Source organism: Didymella exigua (genome assembly GCF_010094145.1).
Source record: "Didymella exigua CBS 183.55 unplaced genomic scaffold M421scaffold_8, whole genome shotgun sequence".
In the NCBI taxonomy this organism is placed as follows: domain Eukaryota; kingdom Fungi; phylum Ascomycota; class Dothideomycetes; order Pleosporales; family Didymellaceae; genus Didymella; species Didymella exigua.
In genome coordinates this window covers 36,709-61,765 of record NW_022984782.1, presented here as the reverse complement: position 1 = coordinate 61,765, position 25,057 = coordinate 36,709, and the positions used below count along the sequence as shown (strand labels likewise).

General features: G+C 54.3%; 10 protein-coding genes across 10 annotated transcripts; 3 read left to right on the top strand and 7 right to left on the bottom strand.

The window, feature by feature from the left end:
• The first annotated feature begins 15 nt into the window (after positions 1 to 15).
• On the top strand, positions 16 to 1,577 carry M421DRAFT_418566 (DNase I-like protein). Its single transcript, XM_033591829.1, has 2 exons — positions 16 to 488; positions 532 to 1,577. The coding sequence occupies exons 1-2, from the start codon at positions 63 to 65 to the stop codon at positions 1,504 to 1,506; spliced, it is 1,401 nt and encodes a 466-aa protein (XP_033450496.1). The 5' UTR covers positions 16 to 62; the 3' UTR covers positions 1,507 to 1,577.
• A 224-nt stretch (positions 1,578 to 1,801) lies between these two features.
• Positions 1,802 to 3,779, top strand: M421DRAFT_58267 (uncharacterized protein; the record flags this gene model as incomplete). Its single annotated transcript, XM_033595583.1, has 2 exons — positions 1,802 to 3,466; positions 3,522 to 3,779. The coding sequence occupies 2 exons, from the start codon at positions 1,802 to 1,804 to the stop codon at positions 3,777 to 3,779; spliced, it is 1,923 nt and encodes a 640-aa protein (XP_033450495.1).
• Positions 3,780 to 5,141: 1,362 nt separating this feature from the next.
• M421DRAFT_418564 (uncharacterized protein) lies at positions 5,142 to 6,160 on the bottom strand. Its single transcript, XM_033591828.1, has 4 exons — positions 5,994 to 6,160; positions 5,678 to 5,862; positions 5,376 to 5,630; positions 5,142 to 5,328 (listed from the first exon to the last, which is right to left on the bottom strand). The coding sequence occupies exons 2-3, from the start codon at positions 5,691 to 5,693 to the stop codon at positions 5,395 to 5,397; spliced, it is 252 nt and encodes an 83-aa protein (XP_033450494.1). The 5' UTR covers positions 5,694 to 5,862; positions 5,994 to 6,160; the 3' UTR covers positions 5,142 to 5,328; positions 5,376 to 5,394.
• Positions 6,161 to 7,170: 1,010 nt separating this feature from the next.
• On the bottom strand, positions 7,171 to 9,359 carry M421DRAFT_418563 (uncharacterized protein). Its single transcript, XM_033591827.1, has 3 exons — positions 9,048 to 9,359; positions 7,826 to 8,995; positions 7,171 to 7,777 (listed from the first exon to the last, which is right to left on the bottom strand). The coding sequence occupies exons 1-3, from the start codon at positions 9,117 to 9,119 to the stop codon at positions 7,352 to 7,354; spliced, it is 1,668 nt and encodes a 555-aa protein (XP_033450493.1). The 5' UTR covers positions 9,120 to 9,359; the 3' UTR covers positions 7,171 to 7,351.
• A 396-nt stretch (positions 9,360 to 9,755) lies between these two features.
• M421DRAFT_58402 (RNA polymerase II subunit A C-terminal domain phosphatase) lies at positions 9,756 to 12,231 on the bottom strand (the record flags this gene model as incomplete). The annotated part of the gene is made up of 3 exons (XM_033595597.1): positions 9,756 to 10,539; positions 10,585 to 11,931; positions 11,981 to 12,231. The coding sequence occupies 3 exons, from the start codon at positions 12,229 to 12,231 to the stop codon at positions 9,756 to 9,758; spliced, it is 2,382 nt and encodes a 793-aa protein (XP_033450492.1).
• Positions 12,232 to 12,815: 584 nt separating this feature from the next.
• On the bottom strand, positions 12,816 to 17,684 carry M421DRAFT_418561 (glycosyltransferase family 1 protein). The gene is made up of 4 exons (XM_033591826.1): positions 16,625 to 17,684; positions 16,134 to 16,574; positions 13,328 to 16,084; positions 12,816 to 13,279 (listed from the first exon to the last, which is right to left on the bottom strand). Exons 1-4 carry the CDS (start codon positions 17,468 to 17,470, stop codon positions 12,989 to 12,991), a joined length of 4,335 nt encoding a protein of 1,444 aa, XP_033450491.1. The 5' UTR covers positions 17,471 to 17,684; the 3' UTR covers positions 12,816 to 12,988.
• Positions 17,685 to 17,905: 221 nt separating this feature from the next.
• Positions 17,906 to 19,471, bottom strand: M421DRAFT_418560 (aspartyl proteinase). The gene is made up of 3 exons (XM_033591825.1): positions 19,399 to 19,471; positions 19,196 to 19,346; positions 17,906 to 19,146 (listed from the first exon to the last, which is right to left on the bottom strand). The coding sequence occupies exons 1-3, from the start codon at positions 19,432 to 19,434 to the stop codon at positions 18,206 to 18,208; spliced, it is 1,128 nt and encodes a 375-aa protein (XP_033450490.1). The 5' UTR covers positions 19,435 to 19,471; the 3' UTR covers positions 17,906 to 18,205.
• A 349-nt stretch (positions 19,472 to 19,820) lies between these two features.
• M421DRAFT_418559 (uncharacterized protein) lies at positions 19,821 to 21,366 on the bottom strand. Its single transcript, XM_033591824.1, has 3 exons — positions 21,112 to 21,366; positions 20,481 to 21,064; positions 19,821 to 20,434 (listed from the first exon to the last, which is right to left on the bottom strand). Exons 2-3 carry the CDS (start codon positions 21,023 to 21,025, stop codon positions 20,260 to 20,262), a joined length of 720 nt encoding a protein of 239 aa, XP_033450489.1. The 5' UTR covers positions 21,026 to 21,064; positions 21,112 to 21,366; the 3' UTR covers positions 19,821 to 20,259.
• A 9-nt stretch (positions 21,367 to 21,375) lies between these two features.
• Positions 21,376 to 23,195, bottom strand: M421DRAFT_418558 (uncharacterized protein). Its single transcript, XM_033591823.1, has 2 exons — positions 23,036 to 23,195; positions 21,376 to 22,985 (listed from the first exon to the last, which is right to left on the bottom strand). The coding sequence occupies exons 1-2, from the start codon at positions 23,176 to 23,178 to the stop codon at positions 21,443 to 21,445; spliced, it is 1,686 nt and encodes a 561-aa protein (XP_033450488.1). The 5' UTR covers positions 23,179 to 23,195; the 3' UTR covers positions 21,376 to 21,442.
• A 453-nt stretch (positions 23,196 to 23,648) lies between these two features.
• Positions 23,649 to 24,799, top strand: M421DRAFT_58432 (glycoside hydrolase family 43 protein; the record flags this gene model as incomplete). Its single annotated transcript, XM_033595599.1, has 2 exons — positions 23,649 to 23,770; positions 23,824 to 24,799. The coding sequence occupies 2 exons, from the start codon at positions 23,649 to 23,651 to the stop codon at positions 24,797 to 24,799; spliced, it is 1,098 nt and encodes a 365-aa protein (XP_033450487.1).
• Between the last annotated feature and the right edge of the window lie 258 nt (positions 24,800 to 25,057).

The following is a 25,057-nucleotide window of genomic DNA, read 5'->3' as shown; positions in this document are numbered from 1 at the left end:
GTTCGTGAGGCTTTACGAATACTTCGGAGATCCCCAATTAGGTATTCTACACTTTTTCCGCCATGGTCCCAGATGGAAAACCGACAAGCTTGAGAGTCTTGTCTCTCAACTGCTGGGGTCTCAAGTTCATTTCCAAGCTGCGCAACGAGCGCTTGACTGAAATCGGCCGCCAGATTGCTGCCGCCAACCCTCGTCCAGACATTGTCGGCCTGCAGGAGTGCTGGACGCAGGAAGACTACGAATCCATACGCGAGCTGACCAAATTCATCTTACCATATGGAAAGTTCTATCACAGCGGCTGCTTCGGAGGAGGGCTCGCTATCTTGTCGCGATGGGCGATTGAGGAGAGCAACATGGTGCGGTATCCATTGAATGGACGACCTGCTGCCTTCTATCGTGGAGATTGGTTCGTCGGTAAAGGCGTTGCATGTGCTCGCATTCGGATAGGACCGGCACCCAAGGACGTAGCAGAGGTTTTCACCACACATGTACGTACTCCAGAAGTCCATAGAGCCTCGCTGACATCCACAGCTACACGCACCGTACGAAGCCGAGCCGCACGACTCGTACATCTGCCACCGAACGGCGCAAGCATGGGAGATAGCGAAGCTCATGCGTGCAGCTGCCGAGCGAGGACACCTGGTAATTGGCATGGGAGACTTCAACATGGTGCCACTGTCGCTGGCACACCGCATTATCGAAACACACTCGCCTGTGCAAGACGTTTGGCGAATCCTCCACCCCGATTCGTCTCACGGTGCAGCGAAGGACAAGGTGGAGCAGCTGCGCGGTCTGCCCATGCCAAATGCAGAGTTCAACATCTCGACAAACGGGACAACGTGCGACAGTGCATTCAACACGTGGAGGTGGAACGACGCACACAAGAAGCGGCTGAAGAAGGGCAAGGACGTGCAGATAGATCCGGCCGTCGATGATCCAAGCGCAAAGCGACTCGACTACGTCTTCTTCAGTAGCGCACGGCATCACGATGCCCAAACCGGTGAGGAAACGGCGGAATGGAAGCTGAAGGAGGCAAATGTTGGCATGACCATGCGGCATCCAACATTACACTGCTCACTCAGCGACCACTTCTCAGTCGAGTGCACTTTGACGAGAGAACACAATTCTCATGCAGCGCATGCTTCAGACGTTGTCAACCAGTACCTGCCCATCGGGACTTACGAAGAGATCATTGCGACGCTCTTCAAGTATATGGATCGCCAACGGCTACAGCGAAGATTGCGCATTGGACACTTCTTCTTCCAACTCTCGATCTGGACTGCCTGCATGATCGGAGTTTGGTGGTCGCCGCATAACTACGTGTCTTTCATCCTGATGCTTCTGAGCTCAATAGGGCTGAGTGTTGGTGTCATCGATGGGCTCATGGGGCTGTTGTTCGGTGGTAGTGAGATGAGGGCACTAAAGGAGTTTGAGTGGGAGGTTCAGAACGCAATGGCACGAGCGTTGGAGCTGGAAGGGAAGTCGAACAACGAGCAGCCCGCATAGCGCAGCGTAATGCAGCATCAAATGGACTGTACATGTGAAAGCCACTCTAGAATTGATGAGGTGTATCTGACTGCACGTGCGCCCGCGTCGCGAAATAGGGAACCGCCAAGATCCCGGTGCATCAGTCGCTCAAGCGTCACCCTCGATGCATCATCGCTCACACCTCAACCCCACCACGCAGTGATCTTTGAACCACACGGCATGAGAACGCGTCGCGTGGCCATCGCGATTCCCTGAACACGCCAGAAATTCTACTGCAGCCGTCTACGATCGCCCGAGCGCGACAGCCCTCGCCATGAGCACCCAGCCCCAGGCAGGCGGTGCTGGCCAACAACAGCAACAGCAGCAGGGCCCGAAGCTGCTCAAAGCAGACGACATTCTTAGGCTGCAATGTCTGACCGACGACGAGAAGCAAAAGTACCGGCTGCTCATGCACAATACCTGGAACATGTTCAACAATGCGACACCAGGCAGCCCGGAACAGACACAGGCGCGCACGACCCTGCAGCAATTCTCCCAGAAATTCATCGCGAGGGAGCGAGCACACAGGGCGAAGATACAGCAGCAACAGCAGCAGGCTGGACAGGCACAACCCAATCAGGCTGGTGCAGGCGCACAGCAGGCTCCAGTCAAGCAGGAAGGGCAAGGGATTGCTGGGGAGGCTGCGACGAATCAGCAACAGCAACAGTCATTGCAGGCACAGAATCAAGGACAACAGCGACCGCCAAACTCATCTGTCGACCCATCCATCATCAAGCACGTCCAGGAATTTCCGTTCACGCTACCACCCACCTACACCATGGGCACGCCGGAGGCCGAGGCAAAACTTAAGGAGTACAAGAATGGCTATCTGAGCATGCTCGCAAAGCAGGCAACGCTGACTGAAAACATTAAGAGGATCCAGGCGCAAATGCAAGAGCGACAAAAGAGTGGACAAGAAGTGCCGCCGGAATTGACGAACGCAAAAAACAAAGCCGAGGAAGAGTATTATAGAATGAAGGCTCAGATTGAGAAGTTCCGCGGGCTGCAGAAGCAGTGGAAGGACGAGCGCGGCAATCAAGGGCAGGGAGCGCAGCCTGCGCAACAGGCCCAGCAATCTCAACAGACACCGCCGCAGCAGCCGCAACAAGGACAACAGCCACAGGCGCCCCAGCGGCAGCCTTCACTTTCCGGACCGAGTGGTCAGCCCGCGGTCAAGGAGGAACCACAGATTAAGGTGGAGGGTGGGCAGCCGCAGCAACAGCAAACGCAACCCCAACAACCACCGCAGTTCAACCAGCAACAACCACCTCAACAGAACCCTCAAGGACCGCCACAACAGCTCCAACAGCAGCAGCAGCAGCCAGGGCAACAGCATATGCAGCCGGGACAACAACAAATGCAGCCAGGACAACAACAAATGCAGCGTCCACCACCCGCACCACACTCCCTCAGTATGCCTCAACAGCCGCAATTTCCACAGCAAGGCCAGCCTCGCCCGCAGATCAACCCCCACCAGGCGAACATGCAACAGCACCAGCAAAGCAACTCGCCACACCCACAGTCCGCGACGACAAATGGCCCGCCAGTCCCCCTCTCTCACCAGGCCGCCATCAGCGCCGCGAACCGCTCCTACACAGACCCTGCACGCGCTAACACGCCCATGCAAGCCGGCGCAGGAGGCTCGTTCCACGCGCCGGGCAGCCGCGAGCGCGAGCAGCTTAACAACCCTAAGATGCCCATCCCTCGTCATCTCAATGTCACATCACCCATGCCCGTCAACATGGGCCAGCAGCGCCCAACCATGAGTGGCCCTACCAACGGCGCACCAGGACCCATGGGCCAGCCTGTTATCCACCGGCCACCGCCCTTCCAGCTCGAGGGTGATGGCGATCGCGTTCTGAGCAAGAGAAAGCTAGACGAATTGGTCAGACAGGTCACGGGCGGGAGCGAGGAGGCGCTCACGCCCGAGGTGGAAGAGGTAAGACTCCTTGTCCCTGCAATGGTCCAATGTACTTAATGCTAATTCCTCACAGGCAGTTCTCCAGCTCGCAGACGACTTCGTTGATAATGTCATCTCCAACGCATGCAAGCTCTCGAAACTGCGCGACAGCCCACAGCTCGATATCCGCGATATTCAGCACGTTCTCGAACGCAGCTACAACATTCGCATTCCCGGATATGCATCTGACGAGGTGCGCACAGTCCGCAAGATTGTGCCGGCAGCAGGGTGGGTCGACAAGATGAAGGCGGTCAATGCGGCGAAGGTTATGGGTGGTAAGACGGACTTCTGAGGCTCTCGTCAGGCAGAAGTGTAAGGACAGAGAGGATATGCCGAACTGACTTAAGAATGAGGAGAGTATTGACTACCATAATTGATGGAATGCATGGGGCGGTTGGTTATCAGCAACGACTCATGCCTATTTCGGCGTTGAAGAGATGGGACATTGTGCTGGTTGGCCCACTCGGCGAGAAAAGTCTTCAACACAACCACACCGCAACACCGGCGAGCCTGAGGCACCTTACCATAGGTGTTCGAGCACTCGAATACTATTTTGCGCATTATGATAAGGTACTTTATCCACTATACTTTCATGAATCAGATCATCATCTGGCCTAATGGCCCAATGGCAAGGCGCTTGACTACGATCAGTTCGAAATCAAGAGATTCCAGGTTGTAAGCATTTACCTACTCGCACTGCCCAGCGTTCGAATTCTAACTGCTACTGCTTAGCGACCCCTGGTTAGGTCACACCAAACATTTTCTTTTTGCCCGTGTGACTGCTCGTGATAAGTAGCCGGACTTCTAGCGTGACCTCTAGCGCATCCTACTGCTCATGTAACCACAAGGGAAACTCACGGCAGGTGCGCGACAGTGTGCATCTTCCTCCTTGTTCACCCTCGATGTTCCTATTCGCATATACAATGCCAGATTGGTAGCCGTCTGTATTTCATCAACACGTTCAACGACTAGAATTCTTGCGACTGGACTGGGTATGCGATTTAACAGGAAATCTAGTAAAGGAAAGATCCTTTGTCGTAATGCGTTCACCTTTGCTCGGAGTCTCGTCATTTAACTAAATCAAGCAAGCAATCGAAGGACAGTACAAACATTTGGCGAGTTTGTTAAGGCTTGGTATCTTCTGTACTCCCTTTGATTCCAGTTGGTTCACTTCACAAATATTATAAGTCTGTTGCTGTTTGCCAACCAGCAATTCGAGTGTCCCACCAAAAACAACGTGATAAGCAGAGGCACACAAATAAAGCCCACACAGGACTTGATGAAGACTCGTCTCAACCATCCTCGTTGCATACACAAAACGAACAGGAAATCGGATAAATCAGGTGATGGTGTAAGAAAACGGTTGTGTGGTTAGCACATGTTAAACAACTGTTATGCAGACAAGGAGAGACCATGTCGTGTTCTACGCTAAATAATCAGTTCTATAGAGAATATATCTAAGATGCGTCACACGCAGTTTCTGTATATTAGCGTCAATATCAACGGCCTCTAGCTATGCGCCCTAGGTCCCTTGATCGCGCTATATATATAGAAGTCTTCCATTCTGCATTGAAATCACACTAATACATGCGTAGGTCAAGAGTTATGGCTTCAACTAGCCATAAGACATCTTCTGCAGAATAACCATTTGCTGTAAAGGATATATATACGTAGCAAAGCTAATAGTTCTATAGAGTGTAGTCAGTTAGCATTCTTAGATATAGCGCGTATCCTTAACCGTAGAAATAAGCTATAAGCTATCTTTTGGTACTGCCCCACGTCGTTCAGGATTACTCAATCCTGCATAGTCAAGATATTTAGCTGGTGGGCCATCTCGACGTCTGCTTGTGGTCAGTAGAACCCCTTCGGAGAGCCACAAGCATCGTACCAGTACATGTGCTCTTGCGTCACCAAGACCTCGGGCCAGGTATGTCGTGCGTTTTCCACTTGTGCTTAAGTATGAGGCCAATGCTTGACATGGGTAGCACAAGGAATATGGTCACGAGGGCCAGCTTGGCTTCAAGGGACCATATGGGCTCGGAAGTAACAACGGGTAGATCTGTTGGGACAAGGCGCTCAACCAGTAACGCTGCGTTTGAGAAACCGAGGGCCAAGATCCACAATAAGAAAGACAGGACGAGCACTCTCAGGAGTAAGCAAAACTTATGTAGCTTTGAAAGACATGCGTACCCTCGGCGATTGTCATGGATGTATCATAGATGTATTCGGGTGTTTGATATGAGTGTAGAAAATGAGGCTGGAGATGATATCGCGGACGTTGAATCAAAGGTCGAACAGAGTGGACAACGAGACGTTTAATCACAATCTCCCGGTTCTCTGTAAAGCATGGGGGGCTAACTTTGACCTTGCCAGATCTGATACCACATTCATCAGATCGCAGTCTTGTACAAATGATCGAAGCCTGCAGGCATCCGGTGTCGTTGTCATTCTTCAATCTGAATGGCCAGATAGAAGGGCTGAAAGACGGAACAAGGGATGAACATACCAAGGGTAACATGAAAACGCAGTTTGTGTACCTCGTGGTGAGGCTGGAAAACGTGGGCTGGCGGGTCCGCAGCCGCGGTCATGGTATTATACGTAGCATCTCTAGGTCGTCAACCCTTGTCCAGGGCGCATCACGATTTGAACGTAAGCGAGCCAATACCAGCCGAAGATGAGTATAAAGCCCCAGGGGAGGTGCGACAAGACCAAGTGACAGTGAAATTGTTGCGGTATCAAGGGCAAATGTAAAACGAGTGTATTGTGTTGTTCTGTGTTCTTTTTGATGACGTGTTTGTGATGCAGCTGAGGTAAGAGGTGCTCAACAACATGAGGAAGCAGCACCAGACCACCGCCAACAACACGTGATCCGCTTCTCCTCTTAACCATCACAGAAATCTTGTGAATGTTCCGGAACGATTCAAGGTGCCGCGCTGCCGAAATACAATGTTATACAAGCCATGCTACATGCATGCATTTTGAGGCGGTTCAAGATTTGCCCAATGCTTGGCTGATATCAAGGACTTCTGTGAAGGTGTGCTTGATCTCTTCTACGAGGGCCCTTGCGCGACCTCTGCGCGTCCGTATCATCACTGACAGCCTCCACTCTTCTGACCCACGGAAGTTGCGTCTGCAAGTGAACTTTGATGGCCTTCACCTACGTTCCTGCAATGCAGAGCCATCCAAAGCTGCTCTGCTGCCCAAAACAATGACCAAAAGTAGCACTGCAGTGATTATGGATGTCAGCGGCAGTATGGTCTCGAGCGACCAAATCGACTCGGTACCCGAGTCAATGGAGCCGAATTACCTAGAGCAATCATCAGCTCGATCCAAAGAAGGTAAACAATGAATATGAATGGCACGCGGTGTGTGAACAAAGGCCTCCAGACCGTCGTGAGGCGTGCAGATTGACTCCATGCCGGGTCTTGTATATTTCACACAATATTATGCTGCTCGCCAGATCGTACATTGCGAGATAGAATGACGTCCGCTGGTGACGTCGATGCGATCCTTGGTGGAGAAGCTGACATGTACGCGCCATCTGTGCCGTCGAGGTTTGCAGAGAGGTGGCTTATTTAGTGCCTCAAGTGTGAAGTGCTTTAGTCCTTGCCGTACTTAGACGGCGACTTCTCAAGGTTCATCCTCCTACGAGCAATGCGTATTTGGCGCTCAGTGCATGCTGGCACGTCTTTCTGACGTGGAGTCTATAAGTATAGATTCATATTGTCTTCGTGAAAGCAGAAAGGATATCATACTACATCGCTAATCTCAAACCATTTTCCCCCTCTGGGTCCTTAGGAGGGTCCGCCTCAACAATCCGTTTGGCCCTCTCGACACCCGCCCGGGCCGCATTCTCCTCGATGTCTAATCTGAATCATCACTACTGGGCGGATCATCAGTCGGCGGCTTGGTCGAATGACTCAACGAAAAGTCAAGGACATCGCTCTTGTCGCCCGCATCCACATACTTCCTCAGACACCAGCCAATCTGCACAGCTGTACTCTTTTCATTACCCAAAGGATCTATCTGTCGCCCCTTGACGAAGATGATCTGGTTTTCGCTGTCTTCGCGGTCGTAGACGCGGTCTGAGGCCCCGAAAGCAATGATTGCTAGCTTTGAGCTTCGACTCTGGAGCTTCGCGTGCTTCGTGCTCGTTTCGAAGCCTTGTTGTGCGAGGCCGGCGAGGAGGTGCTCGTAGATCTTGCGAGGAAGTTTGCTGGACGACGGGCGTGTCGTCGGCCAGGTTGTAATGTTGAGGGTTACAAGGTTGGGGAGGTCGCCAAGGCAGTTCTTCGCGGGTCAGCATCTGGATTGAAGATAGGGGCGATCGAAACATACCTCGAAGTTCACGAAACTGTCGTTCTTCGGACGGACGACACTTACATTTGGAAACGCCATGGAGAGTTGTTCTAATAGAGGGCAGTCCTTACATATCGCGGAGAAGTAGGCATAGTCGTACACCTGCTCGTCGTCGCACTCTTCAGGCGCTCGCGAGGCATGGACACTCAACTGCTTCAGCGTCTTCCCATGCCTTTTCACACCAGTATGCGCGGGTAAGCTGTTCGCGTTCGAATAGTCTAGTGTAAGCACTTCGATGCCGGAGACCAAACACAGGAAGTCATCCAGCGCGCCTAGGCCATCGTTCTCGGTGTTGTCCGCGAGCTTAATCTCCAGAGTCTCAAGCTTCTGCGGCAATTTCGTGCTCTTGCTCAGCTCTGCGAACAGAGCATCGGTACCCGTACAGCTGAACACTCGAATGCTCTTCACTGTGCGGAAGTCGATGATCTTGCAGTATGTCTCCGCCGAGTATCGCAGACCCAGCTTCTGCAATGTGATCTCGTTCAGCGCAAGAGGTGTGCATGTGGCGAACGGCTGCATGTGGCTGAACATGATGGATGTGATCAGGCCGGGCTCAATCGAGGAGTCGTTCAGGACTCTGTCCGGTATTTGGACATCGCTGTCGTCGAAGCTCGCGTGCACAGTGATCTTGTCGAGATTCGAAGTGTGCTTCAGGATGAAGTGGCAGTAGTCCAGGACTTCTCGCGAGTCAGGATACAGGCCGACCTTGCGGACGTTTGCGAACTGCTCCTTGAAGTCTGGGATCTTCTGCAGCTCGTCCAGCACGTTCCTGTCCAGCGCGATGCTCTCTGCCCACTTCATGCGCTTCTGCTTCCTGTACAGCAGCACCAAGTTGTCAGCTGAGAACGGCGTCCATGGATGCCATGAGAACTTGTCGAGTATGTTCTCCGGCAACAGTTCCAGTATCATGCGCACGGCGAAGTTGGCCAGGTGGACCTGGTTGCATTTGTCGAGCACATCTGCCAGGTACAGATCGAGCTTGCGAATGTGCGGCAGACCGATGTTCCTCGGGTTGAGGAATGCTCCGAGGCGCGTGTCCTTGCTCGAGCCGACATCGATGGTGACTTCGCGGTAGAGGCGGCGGACGGTGACGTCGCGGAGCTGCTGCGAGGTGAGACACAAGCTCTTGAGGTCAGTGGGACGGTTGATCTGAGGCGTTTAGCGAGCGCCGCAGTAGTACAAACGTCGGGGTGCAGCATACATGATCGATGACCAGCGCCTTCAGATCCGTCGGAAGCTTTGCGAAGTCCGGGTGCGGGATTTGCGGAGACATGGTCACTCAGCGTCGTGGGCGGGAGCCTGCAGCACTCTGCGGTTGCGGCGGCCTCGGAGGCGCCAGCCCTTTGGGGGAAGCTGTGGTGCTGGGACAGCGAATGTGCGAGTCTGGTGCGTAGGCAGAACTGCGTCTGCTGCCTGCTCGGGCGAGAGAATCTCAGCCTGACTGGTGCAGTGTGTCTTGGCTTCAAGTCAAAGAAGCCTTTGGTGAGCGAGCGCCGTGGCACAGAGACCTTCGGACCTCCAGACCTTCAGACCTTCAGCCTCACCTCCAATACCGACGGCCCCACATGAAAGCTGGGGCAAGCGCACCTGGCTAGCGCCCATTATTGGAGGGGCCATCTGCACGGTTCCGTCACTGACAGGCGGCTAGAACACAGCCACAAGGCGCTCGCTCACATGTGAAGTCAAGCTGACAGATTGTAGCAGATGAAGTGCGTGTGCGTATTTGAAGTGCGTGTGCGTATTTGAAGTGCGTGTGCGTATTTGACTCCATAGAAGCCCATATGACTGTACATGCGAAACCGCTATCAAGACATCCAGACCATGCGCAGGACGTCGACTTCGTATATTGCACACCAAGAACGCCCAATGCAAACACCGCGCTATGCAGGCGAACCAAACTCTAACAAACTCATGCCTCGCCGTCACTGCTATCAAAGCCAGCCAGTAGCTCTGCCTCCAGAGCATCGTCGTTGTCGTCTTGGACGTCTGGTGCGACGGCCTTCTCTTCCGGTCCTGTCTTCGCGACGCCGAGATTCACAGCCTCTGTGCCTGTTGCTTCTGGCGTCGGTAGACCCGACGATTTTTCTGCACTAACGACATTCGTAAGTGACGTTACTCGTTCCATCGTGCGCTTCTTCCGCCGTTGGAGGCGGGATGTGCTTGCAACGCTGCTGTCACTCTCCTCGGCCTCGCTCCCATCAGTCGCGTTGCCGTTGGTACGCTTTCGTTTCTTTTGGCTCCTGCTTGATGTCGACGCTGTACTATCGTCCGAACGTTCGCTTTCAGACCCTGAAGCGCGTTCCTCGTCTGTGTCCTCGCCATCCATGAATGCGTCGAACTCGTCGTCAACACCGTCCCAGTCTTCAGGGTTCAGATTGACCGTCACTGGTGATTCGGCGAGACCATCAATCTCCTCTTCACCCGATGCGTCGATGCTATCGTCCTCAAGAGGCGTTCCGCCGCGTTCAGCTGGATCGATCTCGATAAGATACGGAGTCTCGTCAACGTGCTCCCATCTTGAGCAGCATTGAAACATCCACTCGGGAGTGACTATCTTGATATCCTTGTAACGTGCAGCCTTCTTGACTTTGGTGGTCTTCCGGTCGGGGTTGGCGATGACATGGGTCGTCCGTTTGGTCACTTTAGTGGATACTTCTGCGCCAAAGCTGCTGATCCAAAGTGCATAGTCGGACCTGGCATCGTTAGCAATGACTAATGAGCAGTGAGACCGCACTTACGACTGCACGTCAGCACCGAGCGGTATTATGCCAGAGAACACCACGCGGGCGTGGCCCAGTACTCGTTCCTTGATCGAGGGCATCAGTTCAGCAACATCAGGGATGACCTCGGTTGGACGCTTCTTCGGGCTCCTTTCGCCTTTGAGCACAGCTACACGTCCCACTGGTCCTACGGCTGTCGAGGACTTGTACTCGTCGTAAAAGGCGGCATGCACACGATTGAGATTGTTCTCGACTATGTCCAGGCCTCGGTCGTCGTCGTGAAGAATACTGTGCCGGTTTCTGGAATGCTCAGAATGATCTGTCTCGCCGTTTGATGCGTCTGGCTCTTCGCTTGCTTCCGCCTCCTCGTCTGCCTTGTCCTGCATGAGCTGTTGCTGAAGCAGCGGCCGCTCGGTCTGTTGCGCAATGATTACCCGTTCCTGCTCCTTTGTTTGCTGGTCAAGTGTCTCGGGTGACGCCATAGACAACAGCTGCTGTTCCAGTGCTTCTCCGACTCCATTGGCGCCCTCCGCCGGTGTAAACTCGGCGTTCTTCTCGGCAGCTGGCGCAACCTCGGCCTTTTTGACGGGAGCTGCGAGGGGTTGCGACTGGGTCACGAGCTCTTGTTGTTTGGGCAGGAAGCTTGCGTTGATGTCGCCGGCGCCGGGGAAGAAGTTGAAGACGGGGACGCGGACAAGGTGGGGGCTGTACTGCCAAACATCTGCTCTGTCGTCGATAATGACCACCATGGATGTGTTGTGGTAGAACAGCCGCTGTAGGCTCTTCAGCTTGTCCGTGTAGTTCTCGTCGCGGCTCAGGATGCGGTCGCCGAAGTACTTGCGCTCGGGATCGATGATCTTACACACTGCCTGCGCATATGCGCGAGTGGCCATTGTGTAGACGTGCATCTCATACTTGTTCGAGACCCGGTCGAAGAAGCCTCTCAGGCCCGGGCGCATCTTGACGTAGTACCAGTTTGCTGCGACGTGGGAGACGTTGTCGTCGGCGAGCTGGAAGCCTTCGACGTCCTTGACCGCCGCGTGGTTGGGGTTCTTGGGGTCCGCCTTCCACTCGGCAATGGTGCGCTCGCAGGTGGTGTGGATGACGGTTTGGTCGAGGTCGACGATCAGCGTAAGCTTCCGCGAACTCAGCAGGCGCTTCTTCGTCTCCTCCTCACCGCGCAGGGCCTCGTTGTGGCTGACGAGCAGGGCGGTGTTATCGTGGGTCATGTTGACCGTCGCGCGGTCCGTGTTGCGCGACTGCGTGAGGTGATCCATCTTGGTCATGTCCTGGCCGCACTCGGCACAGAGGCCGCCGAACTGGATCTCGTGTGTGCATGGCTCCTCAATCTCGATCAGCTCGGTTCTGGGCACGTTAGCAGCGGCGCGAGGGCGAGAGCGCGCGGGCAGCTTACCCCGGGCGCGCAATGACGGCGCCGGCCTTGATGAACCAGCGCGAGACTTTACCCTCGGTGCTCGCATCGAAATGGGCGTTGAGCTTGCGCTTGACGTCGCTCTCGAGTCCCCACTTGTCCGTCTCGGCCACGGTGCTCTCGTACGTGTACGTGAACAGGCGCTCCGAGCGGCTCACGTCATCGTCCCGCTTCTTGAGCAGCTCGAGCACGGTGATGGGATAGTGCAGACCCGGGGGCGATGAGATCTTCATTCCGCGTCGAGGCTGCGCATGCGGCCGGGGGTGTGGGCGTGAGCGTGAGCGTGAGCGTGGTGTTCAAGGCAGTCGCGTCGCGCAAGTCGGCGCATTAGGGATGGTTCCGCGGAAGCTGTCGAGCCTGGGGCGCGTCACTGAGCAGAGGAGCTATGACGCGGTGCGCACGAGGGATTGCAGCAGTGACAATACAATGTGGGGACCGTCGCGGGATGCAGGCGCGCAGCGATGCAGTGCAGTGCAATTGTTGCAGAGAAAGGGCTAGAGAACAGTGGTGTTGCGCCTCCGTGTCTACCGGTAAACCACCCGTTTTTGAGAGGGGCTTGGAGCTCTATAAGTAAATGCTGCTGGACCGTGCACGCCGCATGCCGCCTCGATGAAGCACCAAACAAAGAGACCGTGTTTGCCAAAAGCAGACTCGAATCAAAGCGGCCAAGGCAAGTTACGGAGTGGTGACCAGCGTGTTGTTTGACGAAGGATGGTGCGTCTACGCTTCACGGAAGCAGGCAGCCACGCTCGCTCTCAGAGGCCACGTGCACGTGCTCGTGCTCATTGTTTGTCTTGCATCGTCATTGCGTACGTGGGACGTTGTGGATTGGGCATTGGAAAAATTATAAGTATTGCACTGCTTTCAGGCAGCTCTCAGGCATCAATGTCGTCTGATAGGTGCCTAGGTCACAGTGTCGTGAGCCGTCATGTCTATCAATCTTCCAGGCTCCTAGAACGCCATGCTAGTACCCAAAGAAACCTACAATGCTCAGTCTCTATGTGCCGACTCAGAGGTACGCTTCTGCGCACCTCTCAGTACCATGCTTCCCAGAACCAATGAGCCTCCACCGGTCCGAGATGCGTCCTGAGTCATTCCTATGACAGCCTGCTGCGCCTCGAACGGGGCAACGTCAACTTCCTCCCCCTCTTCGACCATTGTCCAGTCATCTTCAAACTCGTCTGTCTGGTCGCCTTCCAGCTTAGCCTGCTTGTTAATTAGAGTGCGAGCACGGTCCAACTCGCGGTAAATTGTCTGGATGGCAACTTGTGCGCCATTGTCCTGTCTCGGGTTAGTGACGTGAGGGAGTTTTGAATGCACAATGCATACCTTGCGAATTCTTTGGCCCAACACCTTCGCCTTGACAATCATGCGTTGACTATTGGTCACCTCCCACAAGGCTCGACTAAAAACACTTGTATTGACCTTCTTCAGCCATATGCCGACGCCGAGGTCCTCGACGCGCTGAGCGAAGAAGTACTGGTCACCGAAGAAAGGCTTGATGATGGTAGGGATGCCAGCTCGTAAACTTGCGCCTGTTGTACCAGATCCACCATGGTGCACAGCAGCGTCCATCTGCTTGAAGAGCCAATCGTGCGGTGCAGCCTGAATCTGGAATACCTCAGGCGGTAGTGGGATCTCAAGCTTTGATGCATCTTTCGTCTCTAGACGATCTGACCAGCCCTTGGATAGGATGCACCGCACGTTTGCCTTGACGACTGAATCGACCACAGTCTTTGTCAAAGCAGCAGGATCATCGATGACAATAGAACCGAAGCCGATGTAGACGAGCTTCTTTTCGTCCTTTCGTGCCTTCTCGATGAAAGCCATGAGGTCCGCAGGCGGTTCGTACATGTCTGCCTCGTCCAAAAACCAGTAGCCGGTTACGCGGATCCAGTCAGGCCAGTCTAGCGGTGGAGGCACCACATGGGGGCTAAAGTTGTACATGAATGGGCGAGAGTTGGCCTGCATCTTGGCTTGGGACGTATTCTGCAATCCCAGTTCTCGGCGACGCCACTTGTTGATCTGACCGGAGATGGCTGTCCAGAAGATGGCATCAAAAGTGATGTACGTGATGTTGTTGTAGCCGCCTCCCATCTTCTTCTCCAGAACCGAGAAAGCGTGGGGGTAGGCGCGGGTTCGTGTCCATGGCATCGTGAACGCGCGGAAATATGGAACCTCGAGGGCTTCTGCAATATGAATACCCGCCATTGCGCTGGGGCTTTCGATCAGAACATCGGCACCCTGGCAAGCGCGCCATGCAGAGCTGCAGACGTCATCAAGCCAACCTCGAAACTTGGAGTTCGCCTCTTTCATGAAGCCGTACGTGAACATGCCATGTTCAACGCAAATGCGCATGAGCTCGGCGGGATTGCCATCGACAGGCGCAAAGTCAATGCCATGCTTCCTGACCCAGGGTTCGAACTCAGCGTGAGTTGCTATCCGCGGCTTGTGGCCCTCCTTCAATAACTCCTTGCAAAGAGCAATGTAGGGCTGTACATCTCCACGAGAACCAATGGTAAGACAGACCACGGTGAGAGATTCGGTGGGCTTGAAGTCAACGAAGGAAGCGAGCGGGTCGTCAAAGATAAGCGGTATGCGCTCGTGGTCAGCAGCGCGAACGAGTTTGGATACATCAACTCGTGGGTCCTCTGCCGTGTCCTGGCGCGCTTGCTGGAGCAGATCATGCTCTGCTTTGGCTGCCTCGTCGTCGCTATCAACGCCTGAAGATGATGAGTCCCTGTCCTCTAGGTACTTTGCTTTCTCCAGTATGCGGAGCACAGCAATGGCGCATTCGTCTCGGTACTCGGCCTTCGAGAACTCAAAGAAGAGCTCCTCGTGACCTCGGATGACGATAGCGAGGCCATGGTAGCCGATTCTGAATCCCTTCTCTTTGTTGACGTTCTCGATGTCCTTCATGGGCAGGATAATCTTGGTTTTCGATGTTGGCATCAAGCTGCGGAAGCAGAAATATTTCCCGCTGATGTAGATCTTGCCGTAGTTGGGTAGCACGCGCTGCAGTGAGGCGAAAAAGGAGGATTGCAGTATCTCGGTCTCAGGGAAGGCAAAGTGCTCTCTGAAGTTCTCTGCCGCTTTGACGGCATCTTCGTCGTCCTCATACCCGTGCACTTGGTCACCGGTCTCCAGTCCTTCGTCGGTATTATAGTGCTTGCGTCCACCAGCCAGCATTCCAGACACCTTGTCGTAGTATCCCATAGACTCAGTTGCGAGCAAGTTGCCCATCTTCTTTGAACGGTTGCGGAGGAAGCCTGCAAGACCAGTGGCTTTGTTGAGGGGGTACGATGCAATGTCTTGGAGCGCTGATGACGAGCCTGACAACCGAGGTGGAGCTACACCCGCCTCCACATCCTCGTCGGTTGTTTCGGGTGCGACAGCCGCCGCCTTTGCGTTGTTGTCACTTCTTCGGTGTTGCATTGGTTTTGGTGATCGTCTGTCCCGCCCAGAAGAGCGCGTTGTATCTTGTGAGTACCGCGCTGATGGCCCCGGTTGGTCAGACGCGGTGACGGGTGAAGGGTTTGCTGGGGCGCGGAATACGTCGGACCGGTTCAGTATCTGCGATGCGGATACGTTGCTCTCGTCTATCGATTGTATGGCAGCAGATGACTCCGTATCGCGTTCGAGTGAAGTAGTCGCGGACTCAGTATCCGTCGCTCTTGTCGACAATGGCGATCTATCAGCCGGGCGGCTCGTCGTTTGTGCACTGTGGCGGCCTCTACTGAAGCTACGTCTCAGTTCAAGACTTGGCCGGCGGAACATACGACTAGCATCCATGCTGCGTCGCGCGTCCCAGCTCTTTCGGCCCGCATCCATACTGGATCGCGCAGATGCTTCACTAATGCTTGATCGTCCCACGTGCGGTGCTGGCAGTGGTGTAAGGGTAGTACGGACGGGTTCCACGATGGACGGACTGATTGGGGGGTTTGCATCTCCTTTCGGCGAAGCAGTGGGTGTGATGATCGCAATATCATTGCGGGACTGTGTTGGTTGGTGGTGCTCATTGTCGTTGATCATGATTCGAAGAACGTTGAGCGCATCCTGGCCATTGTTGAAGAACGAGAAGAAGTACTATGCTTGTCAGTGAGACGCTAACACAAATGAAATGCTGCGTGTGTACCTCGTCGATGGCGAACGTCTCGTCATTATCGATGACCCTGACCTTGACAGTATTTGCGAAGTCGAGTATGGCGCTCTCCTCTATCTCCAGTACGTTCTGGATGGGGAGTGAAATCTTAACGCTGTTCCCTTCGTTGTGTGTCCGGAAGATCACCTTCTGAATCGACCGCACCCACTCCTTTGCACTAACAGCGCTATCTGCCTTGAACTGGTATGTCCGTTCGTCGGTCGTGACAGTGAACGTGGTTTCATCCTCGTTCTTCTTCTTGGCTTCTAGTATCTCTGCAGACATGGCGTACTGCAAGTTGATACGGTTTCGTGGGAAGTACAATTCCGCCGGATTGGTATAGTAAGACAAGACGTCGCCTCGCAAAATGAACCAGTATCTATTATATTTGGATCGACCGCGCTTGGACAGGAAGCCAGTCTTACTGACATCATGCTAGAGTAGGTCAGTACACTGCTTTGAGAAGGGACTGCTTGACTGCTCACGTGTTTCTTGGGTATGTATGCATAGAAGCATATGTGCTTTTGGGTGATGTACATGTACCCTTGGAGCAGGACACTCTGTAATAGCCAGCAAGGGTACTCCGAGATGATCTCTTCAATCTTTTCGAACTCGAAGATCTGCCGTATCCGTTGTGCAAGCGTGATAGGCGCCGAAGCCTTGACTGTCCCCGCTGAGCTTCCATGCCTACTTCTCCCACCTGAGCTTTTCAGTTTCTGAACCTGTGCAATCTCGCTGGGGGTCGCCTTCGGCTTCGTCTTGGGTCGTTCGCTCGGCGTTGCAGAAGGAGATGCTGGCGGAGGCGGTCGCGGAGGCAGAAGCTGTGAAGATGACATTTGGTCCATGGACTGGCTTTCTGATCCCACATCCTTTTTGCTCCTCAGCTTGGGCAATGATTGCAACAGCTTGTGCCCTGACATGACCCTGCGGTGCTGCTTTTCCTGCCGGGGCTGCTCGTCTTGCGACTCATCTGCCCGCCTCTGAAAGTCGTTCGCTGAGCTTAGGCGGCTCAGCCGTGCGGCGCCATCCAGGCTGTGGTAAGGCTGCCGTTTTTTGCCTCCCTCGTCGCTGTCGCCCGATTCCGCCTCCTGCATGGTCGCGAGGTCGGTCTGCGAATGTTGCCCCGCGCGGGCTATCATGGAGAAGATGGACTGGTTCATCGACATCGTGTTGTTCCTCTTAGGCGCCGTAACATCGTCCTCGGCGTCGTCTCCATCCTTGAAGCGCTCTGGTATGTCGAGGGAAAGCCGGCGTGGCTCCTTCTCCGAGTCCCTGCGCTTCTTCGTCAAACGGCGGCTCGACCTAGCCCGGCCTCTGTCCTGCGATACCATCTTGTGCGTTAGGCGCGTTCACGACGCGGCAAGTCTACGTGAGATCGGGAGGTCGGGGATTGTTGCGGCGGAGTGCTGTTGCGCCGATCAAGGGGGCTTGGATATGCACGGGGCTGTATTGAGATGTGTTGTTGTAGGCAAGACGATGACTGCGACCGGCAGCTTCTAGAGTAAATCGTCACATATTGAACGAGTCCATCGATGGACTGATACGCTGACAACCCAACACACGTGCAGGATGCACGCACGACATCTAGCGCCCACATCCGCGCCGTTACACCGGATGACTGGTTGATAAGGCGCACATGTTTAGGCAACGTTACTCAACAATACTCTTTCAGGAACATTTCCCCCGCTATGCCTGTTCCCTCAAGACATTCACACATTACACATGGCTATGAACATGACCTGCTGTCGAGGCTCAGACTTGTCATCGTCGTACGTCATTCGTGAGCTGGCCCTCGGTACGATAAGATCGATAACGAGTCACGCTGATGGATGCCCGGCACCTCAACGGTGACACTGAACAGGACTGAATAGTCACTTTCGACAGAATTGCTCCCATTGTATTGACTTGATTTGCTGATGTACATGAATTCGACAATCTGTGCCGACATAACAAACGTTACCTATTACTGCTGCGTACAACACAGGCCAAGCAGTTCCATCTGCTGGTCGAATGATCCCAAGGCCCTCCTAAAACTCCAAACGCGTCCTAACATCATCGACAACTGCTTACTTGGCCTTAGCAAGACCAACAGCCGAGTTGCCGACGTCGTAGACAGAGTACCACCTCCTGAGGAAGGCGTCTCCGAGGATGGCGAGGGGACCTACGGGCTCAGGGAAGTCCATGCCGAAGAAGGCGGAGATACACGAGCCCTGGACCTCAAGGATGTAGTCATAGGCACCGATGGTGAAGTTGTGGCCGGTCAGAGTGAAGGTGAGGTCGGGCAGACTGTCACGCGTGTTGCACTCTACGGTGTACTGGCCGTTGTATGACTTCTTAGCACCGATTTCCTTGTTCAGAAGCTCGGCGATGGTAGAGGGAAGGGCAATGAGGGATGTACCAGTGTCAAGAATGACACCAGTGTTGTCCATCTCAGCGGTCTCCTTGCCAAAGGTGATGGCATCGAGGTCAACCTCCCAGTAAGCCTTACGCCTCAAAGGGATCTTGGTGAGCTTGCCAGTGTAGTGGCTCTCATCGATGCCACCGAAGGTAGCAACGGACTCCTGACCCTCGTTGGTGTCTCCGAGGTAGAAGGCAAAAACAGGCTCGTCGAGCAGACCCTGGTCGAGCATGTTGTAGAAGGGGGGAACAATCTTGTTGACGGAGATGGTGTCGTAGCCGAGACCCATGATGCCGTCGAAGCGGCCAAAGGCAAAGGCGAGACCAGGCTCAGAGGTGGCCTCGGCGAAGTCCTGGTGCTTGACCTTGAGGTCGCCAATCTGGAAGACATCGTTGGAGACGAAGCCGCTGAGCTCACCAGAGCCGTAGCGAATCTCGAATGACGTGCCGTTCTTCTTGTAGGTCGACGAGGCAGACGAGTCATACTTGGTGTGGAGGTAGCAGGCGATGGAGTTGCACTCAGAGGAGGGGACCCAAAGGTTGGAGCTTCCGGTGTCGAGAACGACCTTGAAGCTCTGGGGAGGAGTACCGAGGGAGATCTCAGAGAAGTCTGGTGCTATTAGTCGCCGTTCCAAGCTATTACTGAAGGATCAACATACACTGCGCGTTCAGGAAGTTGCTAACGGGCACTGGGTGCGAGCCGTCGGCGACGTAGGGCGCCTTGAACACCTGCTCGGCGTGCGTCTCGGGCTTGATGCCCATGTACTTTTGGCCGAGCGCCTTTGCGTGCTCCTGGATATTTGCGTATTTCTGAAGCTGTTAGACCATGTCGCCACCGCAAGGCGGCTATGCGGTCACTTACGAGCTGCTCTGAGAGAGGCACCTTCTGGAGCTTCATCTTGTGGACGCCGGCAAAGGCGGGCGAGGCCAGCGCACCCGCGGCGAGGAGAATAGCCGTCTTCATGATTGCAGTGAGCGATGGGTGGTAATGGAGAAACGCACTCGAAGAATGCAGTGGAGTGAGTGATGGGAGGAGAGTTCTGACGGGCGGTGCCTGGAGAGGTTGGGGCTGGGGCTTGGAGCTTCCTAGCGCCTGGAGCTATCGGCGTTGTCGTCATGTGCACTGTTAAGAAGGCACGTGCGCCCGCGTCAGTTCCTGCAGTGACGGGATAGGATCAAACTGGCCGATCCACTCTCTGACGCTTTCGGCATCGAAGAGCTTGAATCCCTGTATTCCCCACACTGACCCTGGAGATACTCACGGTCGGGGTGCATGGCAGCGAGTTCATGTCGAAAGATGTTCCATTGCTAACAATTCACGGTCAATGTTGAAAGCTGTTGCTCTACTAGCTACCAGTCGCTGTGTCGATCAAAGCTGACCACCGAGCCACGCTCTCGAGGTGATCGAATTGCCAGTGCAAGTTCCGCCTTTACGCTGCGCTACATGCTCAAGCTGCCAGCAAGTTCCATTCGCACACTTCTGGAGGTGACTTGTAAGGCCATGTGCGTCATCACTTCTCGCTCCTTGGCTGGTTCGAAGCCACTATAGCCGGGCCGCGCTGGCGCAAGCTCGGCTGTTGCAAGGCGCTCCATCGCTTGGGAGGTCTACATTGAGACGAGCATCTGGTCTTGAGTGGACGTCCTGTATTTAGCAGAATACGAAGTACAAGGACAGCAACGACCCAACGATGTGTATAAGTCGTACTTTCGCCTTTCCCCTCTCTTATACCGCCGCAACCGGGTCATCCGTGTACTGAGGAGCGATTATTCTTCCCTCCTGCTCGCGCTGTGCTGTCTCCAGATCAGCCGCCCACAGCGCAGAGCTTACGGCGGCTGTTAACAGGAAGAACATGCTGAAGGGCGGAACTAGCTGTAAGAACAAGTAGATAGTACCGTACCTGGGACTTGTCAGTAACGCACGGGAACGCGTATTGGCGAGCTTACCATGTGTATTGCCATCTGCGCTTGCCAACAAACTGGTCTCTCTGTTTACGGTCGAAGCCCAAAAGCTGAAAGTACCTCCAGTGCTGGAAGGGACCTGCACGGTACCCAGTGAGCAAGAGGAACAATGGCACTCCCACGTATGGCACGAGGTTGAGCGGCAGTAGGAGGATGAACTCGGCGATTTGGCGGAAGGAGAATGGCGCATATACGGAGGATTTCGTAGGCTTTCCGAGACGGCGTAGGGGGTTGTCCAAACTCTCCTCGGACAGAGGACGGTGCTGCCGAACAAGGTCCTCGTAACCCTTGTAGATCATGACAGCATCAAATATGTCCACCTGGGTCTCATCCACCAAGAAGGCCTCGAATAAAATAGCCACCGCAGCAGCTCCTTCGCCTAGCACCAAGAATGTGCCGTTCACCCAAGCACTGCCACCCTTGTGGAATATCGAGAGGAACGCGACCTGCGGTAGGTAGGTCCAGAAGAACAGATTTAGAAGGACGAAGCTGCTAAGGAGGAAGGCAGGCAATAGCCGAGTCTTGAGCATGGGGTAGAGGAACGGTGTTGCAATGAAGAAGAAGACTCCCTGTTGCCTGGTCAGTTTCGCACTGTATTACGCTGGGAGTTGCGAACCTTTGGCAGATAGGACACTGCGACTGTATTGTGCCATGCTGGTCTTATCATGACCCTAGGGACGTTACGCAGGGCAAACTGCCGCTGTTGTTCAGGCATGTTGGTGATGTGGTGAAGTAGTGTTCAAGATGACGCAGTACCTACCAGTACCTAGCGCGTCGCCAGCCTATCGATTGATCGACAAATTCGGTCCCAGCCGCAGGTGACAGAGCACATGCAGGGTCTACATAATATTCGAAATGACCTTCGAAAGTGGGACCAAGAGCAATTGATTCGGACATGTGACAGGTTGAAACTTGTAAATAGAGGGTATATAGCGCGACCAGGTTCCTCAGCCTAGCGTCTTCGTCTTCTTCTCCTTCTGCCTCTCCATAGCTTGGAGAACATCGTCTGCGTTATTGACATCTCCTTTCCTCTTCTTCGGCCCTCGCTTCCTTTTCTTCGCAGCCTTCGGCCCATCTTCATCGTCATCGTCACCACCAGCATCCAATCCCTTCCACTCGCTGAACTTGACTTTCTCTCCCTCGCGCTCCATCTCGTCAGCATCGTCGAACCGTGACTCGCCAAAGCCCATGTCGATATCTTCCATATCACGATCCGATGCTGCAAGCTCAGCTGCACGCTTCCTCAGACGAGCCTCCTTGGAATCGGCCTCGCTGGGATTGGCAGATGATAGATTTTGCAAAAGCGTGGACTTCTCATCAAGATTCTTCACCTTAGCAAGCGCAGCGCGGACGGTCGCATCTGCAGAAGAGAGGCTTGGCATGCTTTCTGCAGCGTTGCTTTGGCTGTTCCCGGACTTGAAATAGTCTCGCTTGATAGCTTCACTAGGCTCAGATGGCTTCGATGCGACCGCGGTGGACTTGTCCTTCGACGTCTCTTGTGGTGTCGCTGGAGGAGTCTTCTTTTCTGCGGCGTCTGGCGCAGCTTCTCCTTCCTCCTCTGAGTCCTCATCGCCGTCATCGTCGTCAAGATTCGCAAGGGGATTGTAACTTGACCCGACTCCTGCGAAAATGTCATCATCTTCCGAATCCTCTTGCTTCTTCGGCTCCGGCAGGTTGTGCATATTGATCGGCTTAGTTGCATCGTCCAAGTCATGCCGTATTTCTGGTGCTGTCTGAGGTTCGACCTTCTGCTTCCTCACTTTCCTCTTCTCTTTACCATCTGCCGCAGTGATGATCAAAACTTCACGCCCCCTGTCGTCGATCTCGATCCTGGTCTGTTCTCCCTGACGTGTGATCTTCCGGAAGCCAGCCCCCAGGGTTGGGAACTTTCTCTCACGCTCTGCCTCGGCGGTCTTGGCTGCTTCCTCGCGTTGTCGTTTGAGCTCTGCTAAGATGTCTGCCCGAGTTCTCTTCGCACTTGCGACTGGTGGCGGCGGTGCCATCATCTTTTCACCCTTCTTCTCCACCTTCTCACGAGTGACGGCACCAACTTCTGCTTCGGCTAGCTCATTAAAAGCATCTTCCACGTCTTCGCCAGCCTCCTCTGGCTCTTCTTCCTCAGTTGCTATATCCTTGATGCTGCCCAGAACATCCTCGCCTCGTCTCACCCGCTCGAGAAGCTTCCTGTCGAGACCTTTTACCAAATGTGTGGTCCCAACGTCGCCGCCGGTGATTTCTGACACTAACTTCTCAAACGTCTCGCGGTCAATTTGCCCAAGCTTCATAGCTTCTTCGAGGTTCTTGATGCGTTTGGCGATCTCGTTGTCCTCGTCATCGACTCGTTCCTTCGTGCGGTCGGTGTAGCCGGCAGCTAGTTTTGTGCCTTTTGGTGCTGAGGCTCGCGACTTCTTCTGAGGGTTTGCTTTGGCATTGCGCTCTGCCAGTTGGCGGGCAAAGTCGGCCTGTACCGAGCCTTTGCCTACCTGCCGCCTAAGCTACATTAGCAAGTAATCAGTCTGATCTTTGAAGTTGATACTAACGGCGTCATGGGTATGCTCGAGTATTTGCGCGCGCCGAGTGCTCCTCCAGGCGTGCGCGAAGACGATGGCGCGCTCTGCTTGCTCCCATCCTGCTGCTTTGGTTGGTCGCTGAGCAGCAGCCGGCGAAATTGTGAGTTGTTCATTTTGGTGGGTGACAAAGTCGATCACGATGGAAACCTGGCGCGGGAAAGTCGCCGAAAGCGCGTTTACTTAGCGGGCATGCCCTCCGCGCCTTCCCCGCAATGCGTCACTATTTAGACACCGAACCAGGGCGCTTCACGTGAACAATCGATGTCGAGTTCGAGCGAGAGCTAATAAATATACTACAGCAAGACTACCGCCATGATCTCTGATGGCACATCTGGAAGGGAGGTCATAGAGCACTTCCTGGTAGCAATGCGCTACATGCATGTCAACACGACCCCAGCCAAAACGCTCATGCAGATATGTTGTGCGTACCTTTACCGGTACCCTGACCCCTTCATCATGCTCGCCCACCTGATCTGCTCCCCGCTTCCCAGTGGTATATAGTGCTGACATCCCCGTATCTTCTTCGTCTTCTACTTCTCTCCTCTTCAACCAGCTCAAGAGCATTGTCTCCGTACGATCCACGATGCTTAAACTTCTGATGAAGGCGGCTCTTGCTGCCGTAGGTGTCTGTTACACCACGCCAACTGCGACCAACTCAAGCTCGACTTTCACAAACCCAGTTCTTGACACAGTGGGCGCTGATCCGTAGGTCAATTCATCACATACTTGGTGTAATGCGCCTGGCTAACAATTCAAAGTTGGGTCTTCCGCCACAATGACTACTACTACATGACCTACACCAACAACGAGAACATCACTCTACAGCGCAGCAAGGTGCTCACAGACTGGAACAATGCTGAGTCCAAGCTATTGTTCAAGCCGCCTCCAGGCATGAACTATTCTACGGACCTATGGGCACCTGAGCTACACAATCTCAACGGCAATTGGTATGTCATCTTTACAGCAGACCCACGTAATGACTCCCCGCCACCTGAGACGGAGATGTGGTGCGAGTATAATTGCCCAGCGGTCAATCATCGCATGTACGTGGTCGAAGGTGTCGGTTCTGATCCGTGGACTGCTTCCTACAGCTACAAGGGCGAGCTCGACACGTACAACCAGTTTGCCATCGACGGTACCTACTTCCAGCACAACGACCAGCTATACCACGTCTATTCGTGCTGGCTCCGTCAGTATGATGGCTGGCCAGCCAACCTGTGCATCACCAAGCTATCTAATCCTTGGACCGTCACCTCGCCCTTCACAGAGCGCCAGATCATCTCTGTGCCAGAGTACGCCTGGGAGAAAACACCATTCGGTCGTGCGAGCAATGACCGTCTCTCATCCAATGAGGGGCCGCAGCAACTCATCAACCCTAAGACACAGCAGAACTTCCTTGTCTTCAGCGCCGCTCGCTCTGACAACCGCAACTACTGTCTTGCGCAACTGGAGCTTGTTGGCGACGACCCGATGAGCCCAAGCGATTGGCGAAAGCACTCGTACCCCATCTTCTACCAAAACCCCGGCGAGAACGCATACGGCGTTGGACACGCGAGCTTCACAACCAGCCCTGACGGGAGTGAGGACTGGATCGTCTACCATGGTATGCGGGATCCGACAAACGGTTGGGGTGCGAGGACGATTCGTGCGCAGAAGTTCACGTGGAACGATGATGGGTCGCCGAAGTTTCCCAGACCTGGTTACGGACCGTATCAGGTTCCCAGCGGACAGTAGGTCACAGCATGCGCAGTATCTGGAGCGGGTACCATTGACGGTGTCGGTGTGCAAGACGATCGAGTGGATAAGCCGGCTTTTACGCATCTAGCCTATTAAAATTGCCGCTTTCTCCATACTTTGGTAGCGTGATCTTGTCAAAAACGACGCGCCTTGTAAGCCGACGGACGCGTACGGATAGACAGACACGTTGGACGTCGTCGAAGCACCAGTGCGACTAGTTAGCGACATGCGGCAATTCTGTTGTTACGCGCTCAT

Bases quoted from the DNA above. Each gene is read 5' to 3' on its own strand.
- M421DRAFT_418558 (XM_033591823.1), bottom strand. From the start codon at position 23,178: ATGAACAACTCACAATTTCGCCGGCTGCTGCTCAGCGACCAACCAAAG. The intron at 22,986-23,035 runs GTTAGTATCAAC...AATGTAGCTTAG, and splicing joins TCGAGCATACCCATGACGCC to GCGGCAGGTAGGCAAAGGCT.
- M421DRAFT_418566 (XM_033591829.1), top strand. From the start codon at position 63: ATGGTCCCAGATGGAAAACCGACAAGCTTGAGAGTCTTGTCTCTCAAC. The intron at 489-531 runs GTACGTACTCCA...TGACATCCACAG, and splicing joins CAGAGGTTTTCACCACACAT to CTACACGCACCGTACGAAGC.
- M421DRAFT_418563 (XM_033591827.1), bottom strand. From the start codon at position 9,119: ATGTCTCCGCAAATCCCGCACCCGGACTTCGCAAAGCTTCCGACGGAT. The intron at 8,996-9,047 runs GTATGCTGCACC...TAAACGCCTCAG, and splicing joins AGGCGCTGGTCATCGATCAT to ATCAACCGTCCCACTGACCT. The intron at 7,778-7,825 runs GTATGTTTCGAT...TGACCCGCGAAG, and splicing joins ACAGTTTCGTGAACTTCGAG to AACTGCCTTGGCGACCTCCC.
- M421DRAFT_418559 (XM_033591824.1), bottom strand. From the start codon at position 21,025: ATGCTCAAGACTCGGCTATTGCCTGCCTTCCTCCTTAGCAGCTTCGTC. The intron at 20,435-20,480 runs GTAAGCTCGCCA...GACAAGTCCCAG, and splicing joins CGCAGATGGCAATACACATG to GTACGGTACTATCTACTTGT.
- M421DRAFT_418560 (XM_033591825.1), bottom strand. From the start codon at position 19,434: ATGAAGCTCCAGAAGGTGCCTCTCTCAGAGCAGCTC. The intron at 19,347-19,398 runs GTAAGTGACCGC...TAACAGCTTCAG, and splicing joins TGCCTCTCTCAGAGCAGCTC to AAATACGCAAATATCCAGGA. The intron at 19,147-19,195 runs GTATGTTGATCC...TAATAGCACCAG, and splicing joins CAACTTCCTGAACGCGCAGT to ACTTCTCTGAGATCTCCCTC.
- M421DRAFT_418561 (XM_033591826.1), bottom strand. From the start codon at position 17,470: ATGGTATCGCAGGACAGAGGCCGGGCTAGGTCGAGCCGCCGTTTGACG. The intron at 16,575-16,624 runs GTGAGCAGTCAA...GACCTACTCTAG, and splicing joins CATACATACCCAAGAAACAC to CATGATGTCAGTAAGACTGG. The intron at 13,280-13,327 runs GTATGCATTGTG...AACCCGAGACAG, and splicing joins TGGGCCAAAGAATTCGCAAG to GACAATGGCGCACAAGTTGC.